This window comes from Phasianus colchicus, chromosome 40 (genome assembly GCF_987193195.1).
Source record: "Phasianus colchicus chromosome 40, bPhaCol1.hap1.1, whole genome shotgun sequence".
NCBI classification, from domain to species: domain Eukaryota; kingdom Metazoa; phylum Chordata; class Aves; order Galliformes; family Phasianidae; genus Phasianus; species Phasianus colchicus.
In genome coordinates this window covers 2,016,608-2,035,035 of record NC_143475.1, presented here as the reverse complement: position 1 = coordinate 2,035,035, position 18,428 = coordinate 2,016,608, and the positions used below count along the sequence as shown (strand labels likewise).

Below are 18,428 nucleotides of genomic sequence, written 5' to 3'. Positions count from 1 at the left end.
GAGTGGGGAGGGGGCTTTTAGGGCTCTGTGGGGTCGTTTATCGGGCGCTGCTGGGCTCCGTGGGGCTCTATGGGGGCTCTATGCATCTCTATGGGGCTCTAGGCGGCTCTATGGGGCTCTGTGCAGCTCTATGGGGTTCTATGGGGCTCGATGGGGCACTGCTGGGCACTATGGGGCCGCTATGGGGCTCTATGGGGTTTCTATGGGGCTCTATGGGGTTTCTATGGGGTTCTATGGGGCACTGTGGGGTCTCTATGGGGCTCCGTGGGTCTCTATGGGGCTCTATGGGGCACTGCTGGGCTCTATGGCATCTCTATGGGGCTCTATGGGGCTCTATGGGGTTTCTATGGGGCTCTGTGAGTCTCTATGGGGTCTCTATGGGGCTCTGTGGGGTTCTATGGGGCTCTATGGGGCACTGCTGGGCACTATGGGTCTCTATGGGGTTCTATGGGGTCTCTATGGGTCTCTATGGGGCTTTGTGGGGCTCTATGGGGCACTGCTGGGCTCTGTGGGCTTTCTATGGGGCTCTATGGGTCTCTATGGGGATCTATGGGGCACTGTTGGGCACTATGGGTCTCTATGAGGTTCTATGGGGCTCTATGGGGCACTGCTGGGCACTATGGGTTTCTATGGGGGCTCTATGGGGCTCTATGGGTCTCTATGGGGCTTTGTGGGGCTCTATGGGGTCTCTATGGGGCTGTGTGAGTCTCTATAGGGTCTTTATGGGGCTCTGGGGTCTCTATGGGGATCTATGGGGCTGTATGGGGCACTGCTGGGCACTATGGGGTTCTATGGGGTTTCTATGGGGCTCTGTGAGTCTCTATGGGGTCTCTATGGGGCTCTATGGGGTTCTATGGGGCTCTATGGGGCACTGCTGGGCACTATGGGGCTCTATGGGGGCTCTATGGGGTCTCTATGGGTCTCTATGGGATCTCTATGGGGCTTTGTGGGGCTCTGTGGGTCTTTATGGGGTCTATGGGGTCTCTATGGGGATCTATGGGGCACTGTTGTGCACTGTGGGGTCTCTATGGGGTCTCTATGGGGTCTCTATGGGGTTCTATGGGTCTCTATGGGATCTCTATGGGGCTTTGTGGGGCTCTATGGGGCTCTATGGGGCACTGCTGGGCTCTGTGGGCTTTCTATGGGACTCTATGGGGTCTTTATGGGGTCTCTATGGGTCTCTATGAGGTTCTATGGGGCTCTATGGGGCACTGCTGGGCACTATGAGTCTCTATGGGGTCTCTATGTGGCTCTGTGGGACTCTATGGGGTCTCTATGGGGTTCTATGGGGCTCGATGGGGTTTCTGTGGGGCTCTGTGAGTCTCTATGGGGTCTATGGGGCTCTATGGCATCTCTATGGGGCTCTATGGGGTCTCTATGGGTCTCTATGGGGCTTTGTGGGGCTCTATGGGGCTCTGTGGGGCTCTGTGCAGCTCTATGGGTCTCTATGGGGTTCTGTGGGGCTCTGTGGGTCTCTGTGGGTCTCTATGGGGCTCTATGGGGCACTGCTGGGCTCTATGGGTCTCTATGGGGCTCTGTGGGGTCTCACACACTTATGGGTCCCAACCCAAACTTATGGGTCCCACCCCACACTTATGGGTCCCACCCCACACTTATGGGTCCCACCCCACACTTGTGGGTCCCAACCCAAACTTGTGGGTCCCACGCCAAACTTATGGTTCCCCCCCCCATACTTGGGGTCCCACCCCAAACTTATGGGTCCCAACCCACATTTGGGGATCCCACCCCAAACTTGGGGGTCCCACGCCAAACTTATGGGTCCCAAACCAAACTTGGGGGTCCCACCCCACACTTGGGGGTCCCACCCCAAACTTATGGGTCCCACCCCACACTTGGGGGTCCCCACTCCAAACTTATGGGGATCCCAAGCCAAAACTTATGGGTCCCACCCCAAATTTATGGGTCCCACCCCACACTTATGGGTCCCACCCCACACTTGTGGATCCCACCCCAAACTTACGGGGGTCCCAAGCCAAAACTTATGGGTCCCACCCCAAACTTGTGGGTCCCACCCCACACTTATGGGTCCCACCCCACACTTGGGGGTCCCACCCCACACTTATGGGGTTCCACCCCACACTTATGGGTCCCCACCCCACAAGCTCCTGTCGGGACACGTCGCTCCCCTGTCGCGTTGGGGCGTCAACCCCATAAGTCCCCCCCCACACACCCCACACCCCACACCCTACCCTACAGCTATGGGGCGGCGCTTATGGGGCCGAGGGGAGGCGTCGCGACCCCCCGCCCGCCCCACATTTCACCCCATTGAAGCTGTCCCTATGCTGACCCCATAAGCGGGGGAGGTGGGGGAACCCGTCGGGTGACTCCCGGCTCCGCCCCACACATCCCCACCCCAGAAATGTGGGGTGAAATCGGTGGGGCTGAGAGAGGCCGGGATCCCATGGGCGCCCCACAGATCGCCTTCCTCTTCCTCCTCTTCCTCTTCTTCATCCTCGTCCCGAAATCCGCCCCGCTGCCCCACTGCGATGGGGACGGCTGGGAGAACGCAGCGCACGCAGGTGGGTGTGGGGCCGCCCCATAAGTGTGGGGCCGCCCCATAAGTGTGGGGCAGAGCTGCGGGTTCGGGGGGGGGAAGATGTGGGGCAGACCTACGTCTATGGGGCGGCGTTGGGGACGTGGGGGCGCTATGGGGCAGGGTGAGATCTATGGGGTTGTGAGGATGCTATGGGGCTGCCCCACATCTGTGGGGCGGCGCTGGGGACGCTATGGGGCAGGGTGAGATCTATGGGGTTGTGAGGATGCTATGGGGCAGCCCCACATCTATGGGGCAGGCTGAGATCTATGGGGTTGTGAGGATGCTATGGGGCAGCCCCACATCTATGGGGCAGGCTGAGATCTATGGGGTTGTGAGGATGCTATGGGGCTGCCCCACATCTATGGGGCAGGCTGAGATCTATGGGGCTGTGAGGATGCTATGGGGCAGCCCCACATCTATGGGGCGGCGCTGGGCACATGGGGATGCTATGGGGCAGCCCTACATCTGTGGGGCAGTTCTGGGGACATGGGGGCGCTATGGGGCAGCCTCAGATCTATGGGGTTGTGAGGATGCTATGGGGCTGCCCCACATCTATGGGGCAGCGCTGGGGACATGGGGATGCTATGGAGCAGCCCCACATCTATGGGGCAGCGCTGGGGACGTGGGGGCGCTATGGGGCAGGCTGAGATCTATGGGGCTGTGAGGATGCTATGGGGCTGCCCCACATCTATGGGGCGGCGCTGGGGACGCTATGGGGCAGGGTGAGATCTATGGGGTTGTGAGGATGCTATGGGGCTGCCCCACATCTGTGGGGCGGCGTTGGGGACGTGGGGGCGCTATGGGGCAGGGTGAGATCTATGGGGTTGTGAGGATGCTATGGGGCTGCCCCACATCTATGGGGCGGCGCTGGGCACATGGGGATGCTATGGGGCAGCCCCACATCTATGGGGCGGCGCTGGGGGCTCTATGGGGCAGCCTCAGATCTATGGGGTTGTGAGGATGCTATGGGGCTGCCCCACATCTATGGGGCGGCGCTGGGCACATGGGGATGCTATGGGGCTGCCCCACATCTATGGGGCGGCGCTGGGGGCGCTATGGGGCAGCCTCAGATCTATGGGGTAGTGAGGATGCTATGGGGCAGCCCCACATCTATGGGGCAGCGCTGGGGACATGGGGATGCTATGGGGCTGCCCCACATCTATGGGGCGGCACTGGGGATGCTATGGGGCAGCCTCAGATCTATGGGGTAGTGAGGATGCTATGGGGCAGCCCCACATCTATGGGGCAGCGCTGGGGACATGGGGATGCTATGGGGCTGCCCCACATCTATGGATCTATGGGGCAGGCTGAGATCTATGGGGTTGTGAGGATGCTATGGGGCTGCCCCACATCTATGGATCTATGGGGCAGGCTGAGATCTATGGGGTTGTGAGGATGCTATGGGGCTGCCCCACATCTATGGGGCAGGCTGAGATCTATGGGGTTGTGAGGATGCTATGGGGCAGCCCCACATCTGTGGGGTGGTGCTGGGGACATGGGGATGCTATGGGGCAGCCCCACATCTATGGGGCAGGCTGAGATCTATGGGGTTGTGAGGATGCTATGGGGCAGCCCCACATCTGTGGGGCGGCGCTGGCCATGGGATATGGGGGGGATTTGGGGTTGGGGGTTTGGGGGATGTGGGGGGATTTGGGGGGATTTGGGGTTTGGGATTTGGGATTTGGGGGAAACTGGGGGGGATTTGGGGTTGGGGGTTTGGGGTTTTGGGGGAAACTGGGGGGGTTTGGGGTTGGGAGTTTGGGATTTGGGGGGATCTTGGGGGGACTTGGGGTTGGAGGTTTGGTATATGGGGGGGATTTGGGGGATTTGGGGTTGGAGGTTTGGGATTTTGGGGGAAACTGGGGGGGATTTGGGGTTGGGGGTTTGGGATATGGGGAGGATTTAGGGGGGGGATTTTGGGGGGTTTGGGGGGATTTGGGGTTTGGGATTTGGGATTTTGGGGGAAACTGGGGGGGATTTGGGGTTGGGGCTTTGGGATATGGGGGGATTTGGGGGATTTGGGGGGGATTTGGGGTTGGGGGTTTGGGGTTTGTGGGGGGATTTGGGGAGATTTGGGGTTTGGGATTTTGGGGGAAACTGGGGGGGATTTGGGGTTGAAGGTTTGGGATATGGGGGCATTTGGGGGGGATTTGGGGGATTTGGGGGGGATTTGGGGTTGGGGGTTTGGGGTTTGTGGGGGGATTTGGGGAGATTTGGGGTTTGGGATTTTGGGGGAAACTGGGGGGGTTTGGGGTTGGGAGTTTGGGATATGGGGGGATTTGGGATATTGGGGGGATTTGGAGTTTGGGGGTTTGGGATATGGGGGGATTTGGGGGATTTGGGGTTTGGGATTTTGGGGGAAACTGGGGGGGGATTTTGGGGGGTTTGGGGGGGATTTGGGGGGGATTTGGGTTTGGGGGTTTGGGATTTGGGGGGATTTGGGGGATTTGGGGTTGGAGGTTTGGGATTTGGGGGGATTTTGGGGGGATTTTGGGGGGATTTTGGGGGGATTTTGGGGGTTTTGGGGGATTTGGGGTTGGGGGTCCCACTCTGACCCCACCCCCATTTCCCCCCCCTGCAGTGAAGGCGTCGGATCCAGCACGGCAAGAGCCGGGTGAGCCCCACAGCTGCCCCATAGCTGCCCCACAACTGCCCCACAGCTGCCCCATAGCTGCCCCACAGCTGCCCCATGGCTGCCCCACAGCTGCCCCACAGCTGCCCCATAGCTGCCCCACAGCTGCCCCACGGCTGCCCCATAGCTGCCCCATAGCTGCCCCATAACTGCCCCACAGCTGCCCCATAGCTGCCCCATAGCTGCCCCACAGCTGCCCTATAGCCGCCCCATAGCTGCCCCATAGCTGCCCCATAGTGCCCCATAGCGCCCCATTACTGCCCCATAGCACCCCATTACTGCCCCATAGCGCCCCATAACTGCCCCATAGCACCCCATAGTGCCCCATAGCGCCCCATAACTGCCCCATATCACCCCACTATTGCCCCATAGCGCCCCATTACTGCCCCATAGCGCCCCATAACTGCCCCATAGCGCCCCATAACTGCCCCATGCAACCCCATAGAGCCCCACAGAAGCCCACAACACCCCATAGAGCCCAAAAATGCCCCACAGCCACCCCATAGCGCCCCATAGAGCCCCATAGATCCCATAGTGACCCACAGAGCCCCACAGAGCCCCATAGAGACCCCACAGATCCCCCATAGGAACCTATAGAGCCCCCATACGACCCCATAGAGCCCCACAGAGCCCCACAGATCCCCCATACGACCCCATAGAGCCCCACAGAGCCCCACAGATCCCCCATACGACCCCATAGAGCCCCATAGATCCCTCATTCGACCCCATAGAGCCCCATAGAGCCCCCATACGACCCCATAGAGCCCCATAGAACCCCATAGACCCCCACTTAACACCATAGGGACCCACAGAGGCCCCATACAACCCCATAGAACCCCATAAAACCCCATAGAACCCCATAGAGCCCCACAGAGCCCCCATACGACCCCATAGAGCCCCACAGATCCCCCATACGACCCCATAGAACCCCATAGAACCCCACAGAGCCCCCATACGACCCCAGAGAACCCTACAGATCCCCCATACGACCCCATAGGGCCCCACAGATCCCTCATACGACCCCATAGAGCCCCATAGATCCCCCATAGAGCCCCACAGATCCCCCATACGACCCCATAGAGCCCCATAGATCCCCCATACGACCCCATAGAGCCCCATAGAACCCCACAGAGCCCCCATACGACCCCAGAGAACCCTACAGATCCCCCATACGACCCCATAGGGACCCACAGAGCCCCCATACGACCCCATAGGGCCCCACAGATCCCTCATACGACCCCATAGAGCCCCATAGAACCCCACAGAGCCCCCATACAACCCTATAGACCCCCCATACGACCCCATAGAGCCCCACAGATCCCCCATACGACCCCATAGAGCCCCACAGAGCCCCCATACGACCCCATAGAACCCCATAGAGCCCCACAGAGCCCCCATAAGACCCCACAGAGCCCCATAGAGCCCTCATACGACCCCATAGAGCCCCCATACGACCCCATAGAGCCCCATAGATCCCCATAGATCCCCCATACAACCCCATAGAGCCCCACAGATCCCCCATACGACCCCATAGAGCCCCATAGATCCCCCATACGACCCCACAGGGACCCATACAACCCCATAGAGCCCCATAGATCCCTCATACAACCCCATAGAGCCCCCATACGACCCCATAGAACCCCATAGAACCCCATAGGGACTCACAGATCCCCCATACGACCCCATAGAGCCCCACAGATCCCCCATACGACCCCATAGAGCCCCACAGATCCCCCATACGACCCCATAGGGACCCCCCCCTGACCCCCACCCCACACCTCGGTGTCCTCTCAGCCTGCGGTCGCCCCCTGGCTGTGGGGTCCCGGCGCAATGTGGGGGGCGAGGACGCGGATGCGGGGCAGTGGCCGTGGCAGGGCAGCCTGCTGAGGGACGGGACCCACATCTGTGGGGTTTCCCTCGTGGCCCCGCAGTGGGTGCTGACGGCCGCCCACTGTTTCCAGGGGTGAGTGGGGAAACGGGGGGGGGGGGGGGGGCAGAGGGGCTCTATGGGGTTTTGGGGGGTTTTGGGGGGGGTCTGTGCGGCTCTATGGGGTCGTATGGGGGGGTCTATAGGGTTGTATGGGGGCTCTGTGGGGGCTCTATGGGGTCGTATGGGGGATCTGTGGGGTTCTATGGGGCTCTGTGGGGTCGTATGGGGGATCTGTGGGGCTCTATGGGGTCATATGGGGGATCTGTGGGTCCCTATGGGGTTCTATGGGGTTCTATGGGGTTCTATGGGGTTGTATGGGGGATCTGTGGGGCTCTATGGGGTCATATGGGGGATCTGTGGGTCCCTATGGGGTCGTATGGGGAATCTGTGGGGTTCTATGGGGTTGTATGGGGAATCTGTGGGGTTCTATGGGGTCTTATGGGGGATCTGTAGGGCTCTATGGGGTCGTATGGGGGATCTGTGGGGCTCTATGGGGTCGTATGGGGGCTCTGTGGGGCTCTATGGGGTCGTATGGGGGATCTGTGGGGCTCTATGGGGTTGTATGGGGGATCTATGGGGATCTATGGGGCTCTATGGGGTCGTATGGGGGCTCTATGGGGTCGTATGAGGGCTCTATGGGGCTGTATGGGGTCTTATGGGGGATCTGTGGGGCTCTATGGGGTTCTATGGGGTCGTATGGGGGCTCTGTGGGGCCCTATGGGGTCGTATGGGGCTCTGTGGGGCCCTATGGGGTCGTATGGGGGCTCTGTGGGGCTCTATGGGGTCGTATGAGGGCTCTATGGGGCTGTATGGGGTCTTATGGGGGATCTGTGGGGCTCTATGGGGTTCTATGGGGTCGTATGGGGGCTCTGTGGGGCCCTATGGGGTCGTATGGGGCTCTGTGGGGCCCTATGGGGTCGTATGGGGGCTCTGTGGGGCTCTATGGGGTCGTATGAGGGCTCTATGGGGCCTCTATGGGGTCGTATGGGGGCTCTGTGGGGCTCTATGGGGTCGTATGGGGGGTCTATAGGGTTGTATGGGGGCTCTGTGGGGGCTCTATGGGGTCGTATGGGGGCTCTGTGGGGGCTCTATGGGGTCGTATGGGGGATCTATGGGGCTCTATGGGGCTCTGTGTTTCCCTATGGGGTCGTATGGGGGATCTATGGGGCTCTATGAGGCTCTGTGGGTCCCTATGGGGTCGTATGGGGGATCTGTGGGGCTCTATGGGGTCCTATGGGGGATCTGCGGGGCTCTATGGGGACGTATGGGGGATCTGTGGGGCTCTATGGGGTCCTAGGGGGATATGTGGGGTTCTATGGGGTTGTATGGGGGATCTGTGGGGCTCTATGGGGTCGTATGGGGGATCTGTGGGGCTCTATGGGGTCGAATGGGGGATCTGTGGGGCTCTATGGGGCTCTGTGGGTCCCTATGGGGTCGTATGGGGGGTCTATAGGGTTGTATGGGGGCTCTGTGGGGGCTCTATGGGGTCGTATGGGGGATCTGTGGGGTTCTATGGGGCTCTGTGGGGTCGTATGGGGGATCTGTAGGGCTCTATGGGGTCCTAGGGGGATCTGTGGGGATCTATGGGGTCGTATGGGGGATCTGTGGGGATCTATGGGGTTCTATGGGGTCCTATGGGGGATCTGTGGGGCTCTATGGAGTCCTAGGGGGATCTGTGCGGTTCTATGGGGTTGTATGGGGGATCTATGGGGTTTTATGGGGCTCTATGGGGTCGTATGGGGGCTCTGTGGGGCTCTATGGGGTCGTATGGGGGATCTATGGGGATCTATGGGGCTCTATGGGGTCGTATGGAGGATCTGTGGGGCTCTGTGGGGTCGTATGGGGGATCTGTGGGGCTCTATGGGGTCGTATGGGGGATCTGTGGGGCTCTATGGGGTCGTATGGGGGATCTGTGCGGTTCTATGGGGGATCTATGGGGTCGTATGGGGGATCTGTGGGGATCTATGGGTCCCTATGGAACCCAATGGGACCCAGTGGGACCCAACGGTGGCCAACAGAACCCAGTGGTGGCCAACAGAACCCAATGGTGGCCAACAGAACCCAATGGGACCCAATGGGACCCAACAGTGGCCAACAGAACCCAATGGTGGCCAACAGAACCCAACAGGACCCAATGGTGGCCAACAGAACCCAATGGTGGCCAACAGAACCCAACAGAACCCAATGGTGGCCAACAGAACCCAATGGTGGCCAACAGAACCCAACAGAACCCAATGGTGGCCAACAGAACCCAATGGGACCCAGTGGGACCCAATGGTGTCCAACAGAACCCAATGGGAGCCAACAGAACCCAATGGGACCCAACAGAACCCAATGGTGGCCAACACGACCCCGCCGGTAGCCACGGTGGCCTCACCTCTTGCCTCCTCCTCCCCTCCCCCAGGAGTTTGGACCCCCGGAAATATTCGGTTCTGCTGGGGGTCCAGGAACTTTCCGGGCCACGGAGTCACAACAGAACCGTGCCACTGGACCGCCTGCTCCCCCACCCGGCCTACGCGGGGGAGGCCACCAGCGGGGACATCGCCTTAGCCCAACTGGCCCGAGCCGTCGCTTATGGGGCCACCGTAGCCCCCGTTTGTTTGCCCAGCCCTACGTTGAATTTCCCTGCCGGGACCCGATGTGTGGCCACCGGGTGGGGGGACATCGGGGAAGGAGGTGAGAGGGGGGGTCTGTGTGGGGTCCTTATGGGGTCTGGGGTCTCTATGGGGTCTCTGTGGGGTCGTTATGGGGTCTGGGGTCTCTATGGGGTCTCTATGGGTCTTTATGGGGTCTCTGTGGAGTCGTTATGGGGTCGTTATGGGGCTTTGTGGGGTCTGGGGTCTCTATGGGGTTCTATGGGGTCTCTGTGGGGTCGTTATGGGGTCTGGGGTCTCTATGGGGTCTCTATAGGGTCTGGGGTCTCTATGGGGCTCTGTGGGGTCTGTGTGGGGTCGTTATGGGGTCGCTATGGGGCTTTGTGGGGTCGTTATGGGGTCTGGGGTCACTGTGGGGTCGTTATGGGGTCTGGGGTCTCTATGGGGTCTCTATGGGGTCTGTGTGGGGTCATTATGGGGTCGCTATGGGGCTTTATGGGGTCTCTATGGGGCTCTGTGGGGTCTCTGTGAGGTCGTTATGGGGGATGGGGTCTCTATGGGGCTCTGTGGGGTCTGTGTGGGGTCGTTATGGGGTCGCTATGGGGCTTTGTGGGGTCTGGGGTCTCTATGGGGTCTCTATAGGGTCTGAGGTCTCTATGGGGCTCTGTGGGGTCTGTGTGGGGTCCTTATGGGGTCGCTATGGGGCTTTGTGGGGTCGTTATGGGGTCTGGGGTCTCTGTGGGGCTCTGTGGGGTCTGTGTGGGGTCGTTATGGGGTCTGGGGTCTCTGTGGGTCTTTAGGGGGTCTGTGTGGGGTCGTTATGGGGTCGCTATGGGGCTTTGTGGGGTCTGTGTAGGGTCGTTATGGGGTCGCTATGGGGCTTTATGGGGTCTGGGGTCTCTATGGGGTTCTATGGGGTCTCTGTGGGGTCGTTATGGGGTCTGGGGTCTCTATGGGGTCTGTGTGGGGTCGTTATGGGGTCGTTATGGGGCTTTGTGGGGTCTGGGGTCTCTATGAGGTCTCTATGGGGCTCTGTGGGGTCTGTGTGGGGTCGTTATGGGGTCTGGGGTCTCTATGGGGTCTCTATAGGGTTCTATGGGGTCTCTGTGGGGTCGTTATGGGGTCGCTATGGGGCTTTGTGGGGTCTGGGGTCTGTGTGGGGTCGTTATGGGGTCGCTATGGGGCTTTATGGGGTCTGGGGTCTCTATGGGGTCTCTATGGGGTTCTATGGGGTCTCTGTGGGGTCGTTATGGGGTCTGGGGTCTCTATGGGGTCTCTATGGGGTTCTATGGGGTCTCTGTGGGGTCGTTATGGGATCTGGGGTCTCTATGGGGTCTGTGTGGGGTCGTTATGGGGTCGTTATGGGGCTTTGTGGGGTCTGGGGTCTCTATGGGGTCTCTATGGGGCTCTGTGGGGTCTTTGTGGGGTCGTTATGGGGTCTGGGGTCTCTATGGGGTCTCTATAGGGTTCTATGGGGTCTCTGTGGGGTCGTTATGGGGTCGCTATGGGGCTTTGTGGGGTCTGGGGTCTGTGTGGGGTCGTTATGGGGTCGCTATGGGGCTTTGTGGGGTCTGGGGTCTCTATGGGGTCTCTATGGGGTTCTATGGGGTCTCTGTGGGGTCGTTATGGGGTCTGGGGTCTCTATGGGTCTTTATGGGGCTCTGTGGAGTCTCTATGGGGCTCTATGGGGCTCTGTGGGGTCTCTGTAGGGTCGTTATGGGGGATGGGGGCTCTGTGGGGTCTCTGTGGGGTCGTTATGGGGTCTCTGTGGGGTCTCTATGGGTCTTTATGGGGTCTCTGTGGGGTCGTTATGGGGTCTGGGGGCTCTATGGGGTCTCTATGGGGCTTTATGGGGTCTCTGTGGGGTCGCTATGGGGCTCTATGGGGTCTGGGGTCTCTATGGGTCTTTATGTGGTCTCTGTGGGGTCGTTATGGGGGATGGGGGCTCTGTGGGTTCGCTATGGGGTCTGGGGTCTCTATGGATCTTTATGGGGTCTCTGTGGGGTCGCTATGGGGGATGGGGGCTCTGTGGGGTCTCTGTGGGGTCGCTATGGGTCTTTATGGGGTCTCTGTGGAGTCGTTATGGGGTCGTTATGGGGCTTTGTGGGGTCTGGGGTCTCTATGGGGTCTCTATGGGTCTTTATGGGGTCTCTGTGGGGTAGCTATGGGGTCTGGGGGCTCTATGGGGTCTCTATAGGGTCTGGGGTCTCTATGGGGCTCTGTGGGGTCTGTGTGGGGTCGTTATGGGGTCGCTATGGGGCTTTGTGGGGTCTGTGTGGGGTCGTTATGGGGTCGCTATGGGGCTTTGTGGGGTCTGGGGTCTGTGTGGGGCCGTTATGGGGTCGCTATGGGGTCATTATGGGGTCTGGGGTCTCTATGGGGTCTCTATGGGTCTTTATGGGGTCTCTGTGGGGTCGTTATGGGGTCGCTATGGGGCTCTATGGGGTCTGGGGTCTCTATGGGGTTCTATGGGGTCTCTGTGGGGTCGTTATGGGGGATGGGGTCTCTGTGGGGTCTCTATGGGGCTCTATGGGGTCTGGGGTCGCTATGGGGCTCTATGGGTCCCTATGGGTCCCTATGGGGTTTATGGGTCCCTATGGGTCTCTATGGGTTCTATGGGTCCCTATGGGTCCCTATGGGTCTCTATGGGGTCTATGGGGTCCCTATGGGGTCTATGGGGTCCCTATGGGTCCCTATGGGTCCCTATGGGTTCTATGGGTCCCTATGGGTCCCTATGGGGTTTATGGGTCCCTACGGGCCCCCTTTGGTTGGCTGTGGGGCGTGTGTGGGTCTGTGGGTCTCTATGGGTCCCTATGGGTTCTGTGGGTCCCTATCAGTCCCTATGGGTCCCTATGGTGTCTGTGGGTGTCTATGGGTCTCTCTGGGGTTCTATGGGTCCCTATGGGTCTCTATGGGTCTCTCTGGGGTCTATGGGGTCTCTCTGGGTCTCTCTGGGTCCCTATGGGGTTTATGGGTCCCTATGGGTCTCTATGGGTCCCTATGGGTCTCTATGGGGTCTATGGGGTCCCTATGGGATCTATGGGGTCTCTATGTGTCTCTATGGGTCCCTATGGGTTCTGTGGGTCCCTATGGGTCCCTATGGGGTTTATGGGTCCCTATGGGTCTCTATGGGTTCTATGGGTCTCTATGGGTCCCTATGGGTCCCTATGGGTCCCTACATGTCCCCGTGGGTTCTATGGGTCTGTATGGGTTCTATGGGTCCCTATGTGTCTCTATGGGGTTTATGGGTCCCTACGGGTCCCCTTTGGTTGGCTGTGGGGCGTGCGTGGGTCTGTGGGTCTCTATGGGTCCCTATGGGTCTCTATGGGGTCTATGGGGTCCCTATGGGATCTATGGGGTCTCTATGTGTCTCTATGGGTCCCTATGGGTTCTGTGGGTCCCTATGGGTCCCTATGGGGTTTATGGGTCCCTATGGGTCTCTATGGGTTCTATGGGTCTCTATGGGTCCCTATGGGTCCCTATGGGTCCCTACATGTCCCCGTGGGTTCTATGGGTCTGTATGGGTTCTATGGGTCCCTATGTGTCTCTATGGGGTTTATGGGTCCCTACGGGTCCCCTTTGGTTGGCTGTGGGGCGTGCGTGGGTCTGTGGGTCTCTATGGGTCCCTATGGGTCTCTATGGGGTCTATGGGGTCCCTATGGGATCTATGGGGTCTCTATGTGTCTCTATGGGTCCCTATGGGTTCTGTGGGTCCCTATGGGTCCCTATGGGGTTTATGGGTCCCTATGGGTCTCTATGGGTTCTATGGGTCTCTATGGGTCCCTATGGGTCCCTATGGGTCCCTACATGTCCCCGTGGGTTCTATGGGTCTGTATGGGTTCTATGGGTCCCTATGTGTCTCTATGGGGTTTATGGGTCCCTACGGGTCCCCTTTGGTTGGCTGTGGGGCGTGCGTGGGTCTGTGGGTCTCTATGGGTCCCTATGGGTCTCTATGGGTTCTATGGGTCCCTATGGGTCTCTATGGGTTCTATGGGTCCCTATGGGTCTCTCTGGGGTTCTATGGGTCCCTATGGGTCCCTATGGGTTCTATGGGTCCCTATGGGTCCCTATGGGGTTTATGGGTCCCTATGGGTCCCTATGGGGTTTATGGGTCCCTATGGGTCTCTATGTGTGTCTATGGGTCCCTATGGGTTCTATGGGTCCCTATGGGTCCCCGTGGGTTCTGTGGGTCCCTACGGGCCCCCTTTGGTTGGCTGTGGGGCGTGCGTGGGTCTGTGGGTCTCTATGGGTCCCTATGGGTCTCTATGGGTTCTATGGGTCTCTATGGGTCCCTTTGGGTCTCTATGGGTCCCTATGGGTTCTATGGGTCCCTATGGGTCCCTATGGGGTTTCTGGGTCCCTACGGGCCCCCTTTGGTTGGCTGTGGGGCGTGCGTGGGTCTGTGGGTCTCTATGGGTCCCTATGGGTTCTATGGGTCCCTATGGGTCTGTATGGGTTCTATGGGTCTCTATGGGTCCCTATGGGTTCTATGGGTCCCTATGGGTCTGTATGGGTTCTATGGGTCCCTTTGGGTCTCTATGGGTCCCTATGGGTCCCTATGGGTCCCTATGGGGTTTCTGGGTCCCTACGGGCCCCCTTTGGTCGGCTGTGGGGCGTGCGTGGGTCTGACGTGTGGCGCAGAGGACCTGCCGTCGCCGCGGCGGCTGCAGGAGGTGGCGGTGCCGCTGATGGCGCAGGCGCTGTGCCGCCGCCTCTACGGCACCCACATGGGCACCGCGCTGCCGCCGCGCCGCGTCCGCGACGACATGCTGTGCGCCGGCTACCCGCAGGGCATCAGGGACACCTGCAAGGTCAGGGGGCGCAGGTCAGGGGTCAGGGGTCAGGGGGTGAAGGGCAAGGGGCAGGGGGCAGGGGGTGATGGGGTTATGGGGTCCCTATTTGGGATATGGGGTCTCTATGGGGTCCCTATGGGGGTGATGGGGTCCCTATGGGGGTGATGGGGTCCCTATGGGGTTATGGGGTCTCTATGGGGTCCCTATGGGGGTGATGGGGTCCCTATGGGGGGTATGGGGTCTGTATGGGGTTATGGGGTCCCTATGGGGTCCCTATGGGGGTGATGGGGTCTCGATGGGGGGTATGGGGTCCCTATGGGGTTATGGGGTCTCTATGGGGTCCCTATGGGGGTGATGGGGTCCCTATGGGGGGTATGGGGTCTCTATGGGGTGATGGGGGTCTCTATGGGGTTATGCTGTGCGCCGGGTACCCGCAGGGCATCAGGGACACCTGCAAGGTCAGGGGGCGCAGGTCAGGGGTCAGGGGGCAAAGGGCAAGGGGCAGGGGGCAGGGGGTGATGGGGTTATGGGGTCCCTATTTGGGATATGGGGTCTCTATGGGGTCCCTATGGGGTTATGGGGTCCCTATGGGGTGATGGGGTCTCTATGGGGTGATGGGGTCCCTATGGGGGTGATGGGGTCTCTATGGGGTTATGGGGTCCCTATGGGGTCTCTATGGGGGATATGGGGTCCCTATGGGGTCCCTATGGGGGTGATGGGGTCCCTATGGGGTTATGGGGTCCCTATGGGGTCTCTATGGGGTTATGGGGTCCCTATGGAGTCCCTATGGGCTCCTTATGGGGGTGATGGGGTCTCTATGGGGTGATGGGGTCTCTATGGGGTGATGGGGGTCTCTATGGGGTGATGCTGTGCGCCGGGTACCCGCAGGGCATCAGGGACACCTGCAAGGTCAGGGGGCGGAGGTCAAGGGTCAGGGGTCAGGGGGCAAAGGGCAAGGGGCAGGGGGTGAGGGGTGATGGGGTTATGGGGTCTCTATGGGGTCCCTATGGGTCTCTATGGGGGATATGGGGTGTCTATGGGGGGTAGGGGGTCCCTATGGGTTCCCTATGTGGGATATGGGGTCTCTGTAAGGTCTCTATGGGGTTATGGGGTCCCTATGGGGTCCCTATGGGGTGATGGGGTCTCTATGGGGTCCCTATGGGGGTGATGGGGTCTCTATGGGGTCCCTATGGGAGTGATGGGGTCTCTATGGGGTCCCTATGGGGGTGATGGTGTCCCTATGGGTTCCCTATGGGTCCCTATGGGGGATATGGGTGTCTATGGGGGGTATTTGGGGGTGATGGGGTCCCTATGGGGGTGATGGGGTCCCTATGGGGTGATGGGGGTCTCTATGGGGTGATGCTGTGCGCCGGCTACCCGCAGGGCATCAGGGACACCTGCAAGGTCAGGGGGCGCAGGTCAGGGGTCAGGGGTCAGGGGGCGAGGGGTCTGGGGTTGTGGGGTCCCAATGTACCCCAATGTGTCCCCACGTGTCCCTATGGATCTCTATGGGGTCCCCACGTGTCCCTATGTGTCCCCACGTGTCCCTATTGATCCCAATGTGTCCCCACGTGTCCCTATGGATCTCTATGTGTCCCCACGTGTCCCTATGTGTCCCCATGTCCCTATGGATCCCAATGTGTCCCCATGTGTCCCCACGTGTCCCTATGGATCCCAATGTGTCCCCATGTGTCCCCACGTGTCCCTATGGATCTCTATGTGTCCCCATGTGTCCCCACGTGTCCCTATGGATCTCTATGTGTCCCCATGTGTCCCCCCCTGTCCCCCCACCCCCCTGACGCCCCCCTCCCCGCAGGGTGACTCTGGCGGCCCCCTGGTTTGCCCCTCTGATCCCTATGGATCCCAGTGTGTCCCCACGTGTCCCTATTGATCTCTATGTGTCCCCATGTGTCCCCCCCGTCCCCCCGTGTCCCCCACCCCCCTGACGCCCCCCTCCCCGCAGGGTGACTCCGGCGGCCCCCTGGTTTGCCCCTCTGGTCCCTATGGATCCCAATGTGTCCCCATGTGTCCCCACGTGTCCCCATGTGTCCCCATGTGTCCCCATGTGTCCCTATTGATCTCTATGTGTCCCCACGTGTCTCCATGTGTCCCCATGTGTCCCTATGTGTCCCCACGTGTCCCTATGGATCCCCATGTGTCCCCACGTGTCCCCATGTGTCCCTATTGATCTCTATGTGTCCCCACGTGTCTCCATGTGTCCCCATGTGTCCCTATGTGTCCCCACGTGTCCCTATGGATCCCCATGTGTCCCCACGTGTCCCCATGTGTCCCTATTGATCTCTATGTGTCCCCACGTGTCTCCATGTGTCCCCATGTGTCCCTATGTGTCCCCACGTGTCCCTATGGATCCCCATGTGTCCCCACGTGTCCCCCCATGTGTCCCCATGTGTCCCCCCGTGTCCCCCCCCCCCTGACGCCCCCCTCCCCGCAGGGTGACTCGGGCGGCCCCCTGGTTTGCCCGTCTGGGCGGCGCTGGGTGCTGGTGGGCATCGTGAGCTGGGGCGAGGGCTGCGCGGTTCCGAACCGGCCCGGCGTTTACACCCGGGTCAGCTCTTACTCCGCCTGGATCGCGCGGCGTGCGTCCGGCGTCACCTTCGTCACCGGCGGCGCCGCCATCGGCGAGCGGGGAGCCTTCGGCGTCACCATCATCGTCATCGCGGCGCTGGTTGTGAGCGCGGGATTCTGAGCCGTAATAAAAGGGCTGTCATGGCGTCATCATCGGATTCGTCTTCATCTTCAGCCTCATCTTCATCTTCATCTTCATCTCCATCTTCACCTTCATCCTCATCCTCATCTTCATCCCCATCCCCATCTCCATCCTCATCCTCATCCCCATCTCCATCTTCATCCCCATCTCCATCCTCATCTTCATCTTCATCTCCATCTTCATCTTCATCCTCATCCCCATCTTCATCTTCATCCCCATCATCTTCAGCCTCATCTTCATCTTCATCCCCATCATCTTCAGCCTCATCTTCAACTTCATACCCATCCTCATCCTCATCTTCATCCTCATCTTCATCTTCGTCCCCATCCTCATCCTCATCCCCATCCCCATCTTCATCCTCATCTTCATCTTCATCTTCATCCCCATCTTCATCCTCATCCCCATCTCCATCTTCATCTTCATCCTCATCTTCATCTCCATCTCCATCTTCACCTTCATCCTCATCCTCATCTTCATCCCCATCTTCATCTTCATCCCCATCATCTTCAGCCTCATCTTCATCCCCATCTCCATCTTCATCTTCATCTTCATCCCCATCCTCATCCCCATCTTCGTCCCCATCCTCATCCCAATCCCCATCTCCATCTTCATCTTCATCCTCGTCCTCATCTTCATCTTCATCCCCATCCCCATCTTCATCCCCATCTCCATCTTCATCCCCACCCCCATCTCCATCTTCATCTTCATCCTCATCTTCATCTTCATCCCCATCATCATCTTCACCCTCATCTTCATCTTCATCCCCATCTCCATCCTCATCTTCATCCTCATCTCTATCTTCATCCTCATCTCCATCTTCATCTTCATCCTCATCCTCATCCTCATCTTCATCTTCATCCCCATCTCCATCCTCATCTTCATCCTCATCTCTATCTTCATCCTCATCTCCATCTTCATCTTCATCTTCATCCTCATCTTCATCCCCATCTTCATCTTCATCTCCATCTCCATCCTCATCTTCATCCTCATCTCTATCTTCGTCCTCATCCCCATCTCCGTCACCTTCATCTTCATCCCCATCCCCATCCTCATCCCCATCTCCCTCCTCATCTTCATCCTCATCCTCATCTTCATCTTCATCCCCATCTTCATCCTCATCTTCATCCCCATCTTCATCTTCATCTCCATCTTCATCCCCATCCCCATCTTCATCTTCATCCTCATCTTCATCCC

At 59.5% G+C, this 18,428-nt stretch overlaps 1 protein-coding gene across 4 annotated transcripts; it reads left to right on the top strand.

Moving 5' to 3' along the window:
• The first annotated feature begins 10 nt into the window (after window positions 1-10).
• On the top strand, window positions 11-17,057 carry LOC149913240 (serine protease 27-like). Of its 4 annotated transcripts, none has more exons than XM_090130416.1 (6): window positions 11-2,540; window positions 5,139-5,171; window positions 6,984-7,152; window positions 9,524-9,795; window positions 14,411-14,524; window positions 16,959-17,057. In XM_090130416.1, the coding sequence occupies exons 1-6, from the start codon at window positions 2,381-2,383 to the stop codon at window positions 16,961-16,963; spliced, it is 753 nt and encodes a 250-aa protein (XP_089986542.1). In that variant the 5' UTR covers window positions 11-2,380; the 3' UTR covers window positions 16,964-17,057. The 4 variants fall into 4 exon arrangements, with proteins under 4 accessions (XP_089986542.1, XP_089986544.1, XP_089986543.1 ...); XM_090130418.1 differs by lacking the exon at window positions 14,411-14,524 and adding an exon at window positions 14,944-14,964 and having other exon boundaries at window positions 16,959-17,026; XM_090130417.1 differs by lacking the exon at window positions 16,959-17,057 and adding an exon at window positions 16,470-16,952.
• The last annotated feature ends 1,371 nt before the right edge of the window (window positions 17,058-18,428 follow it).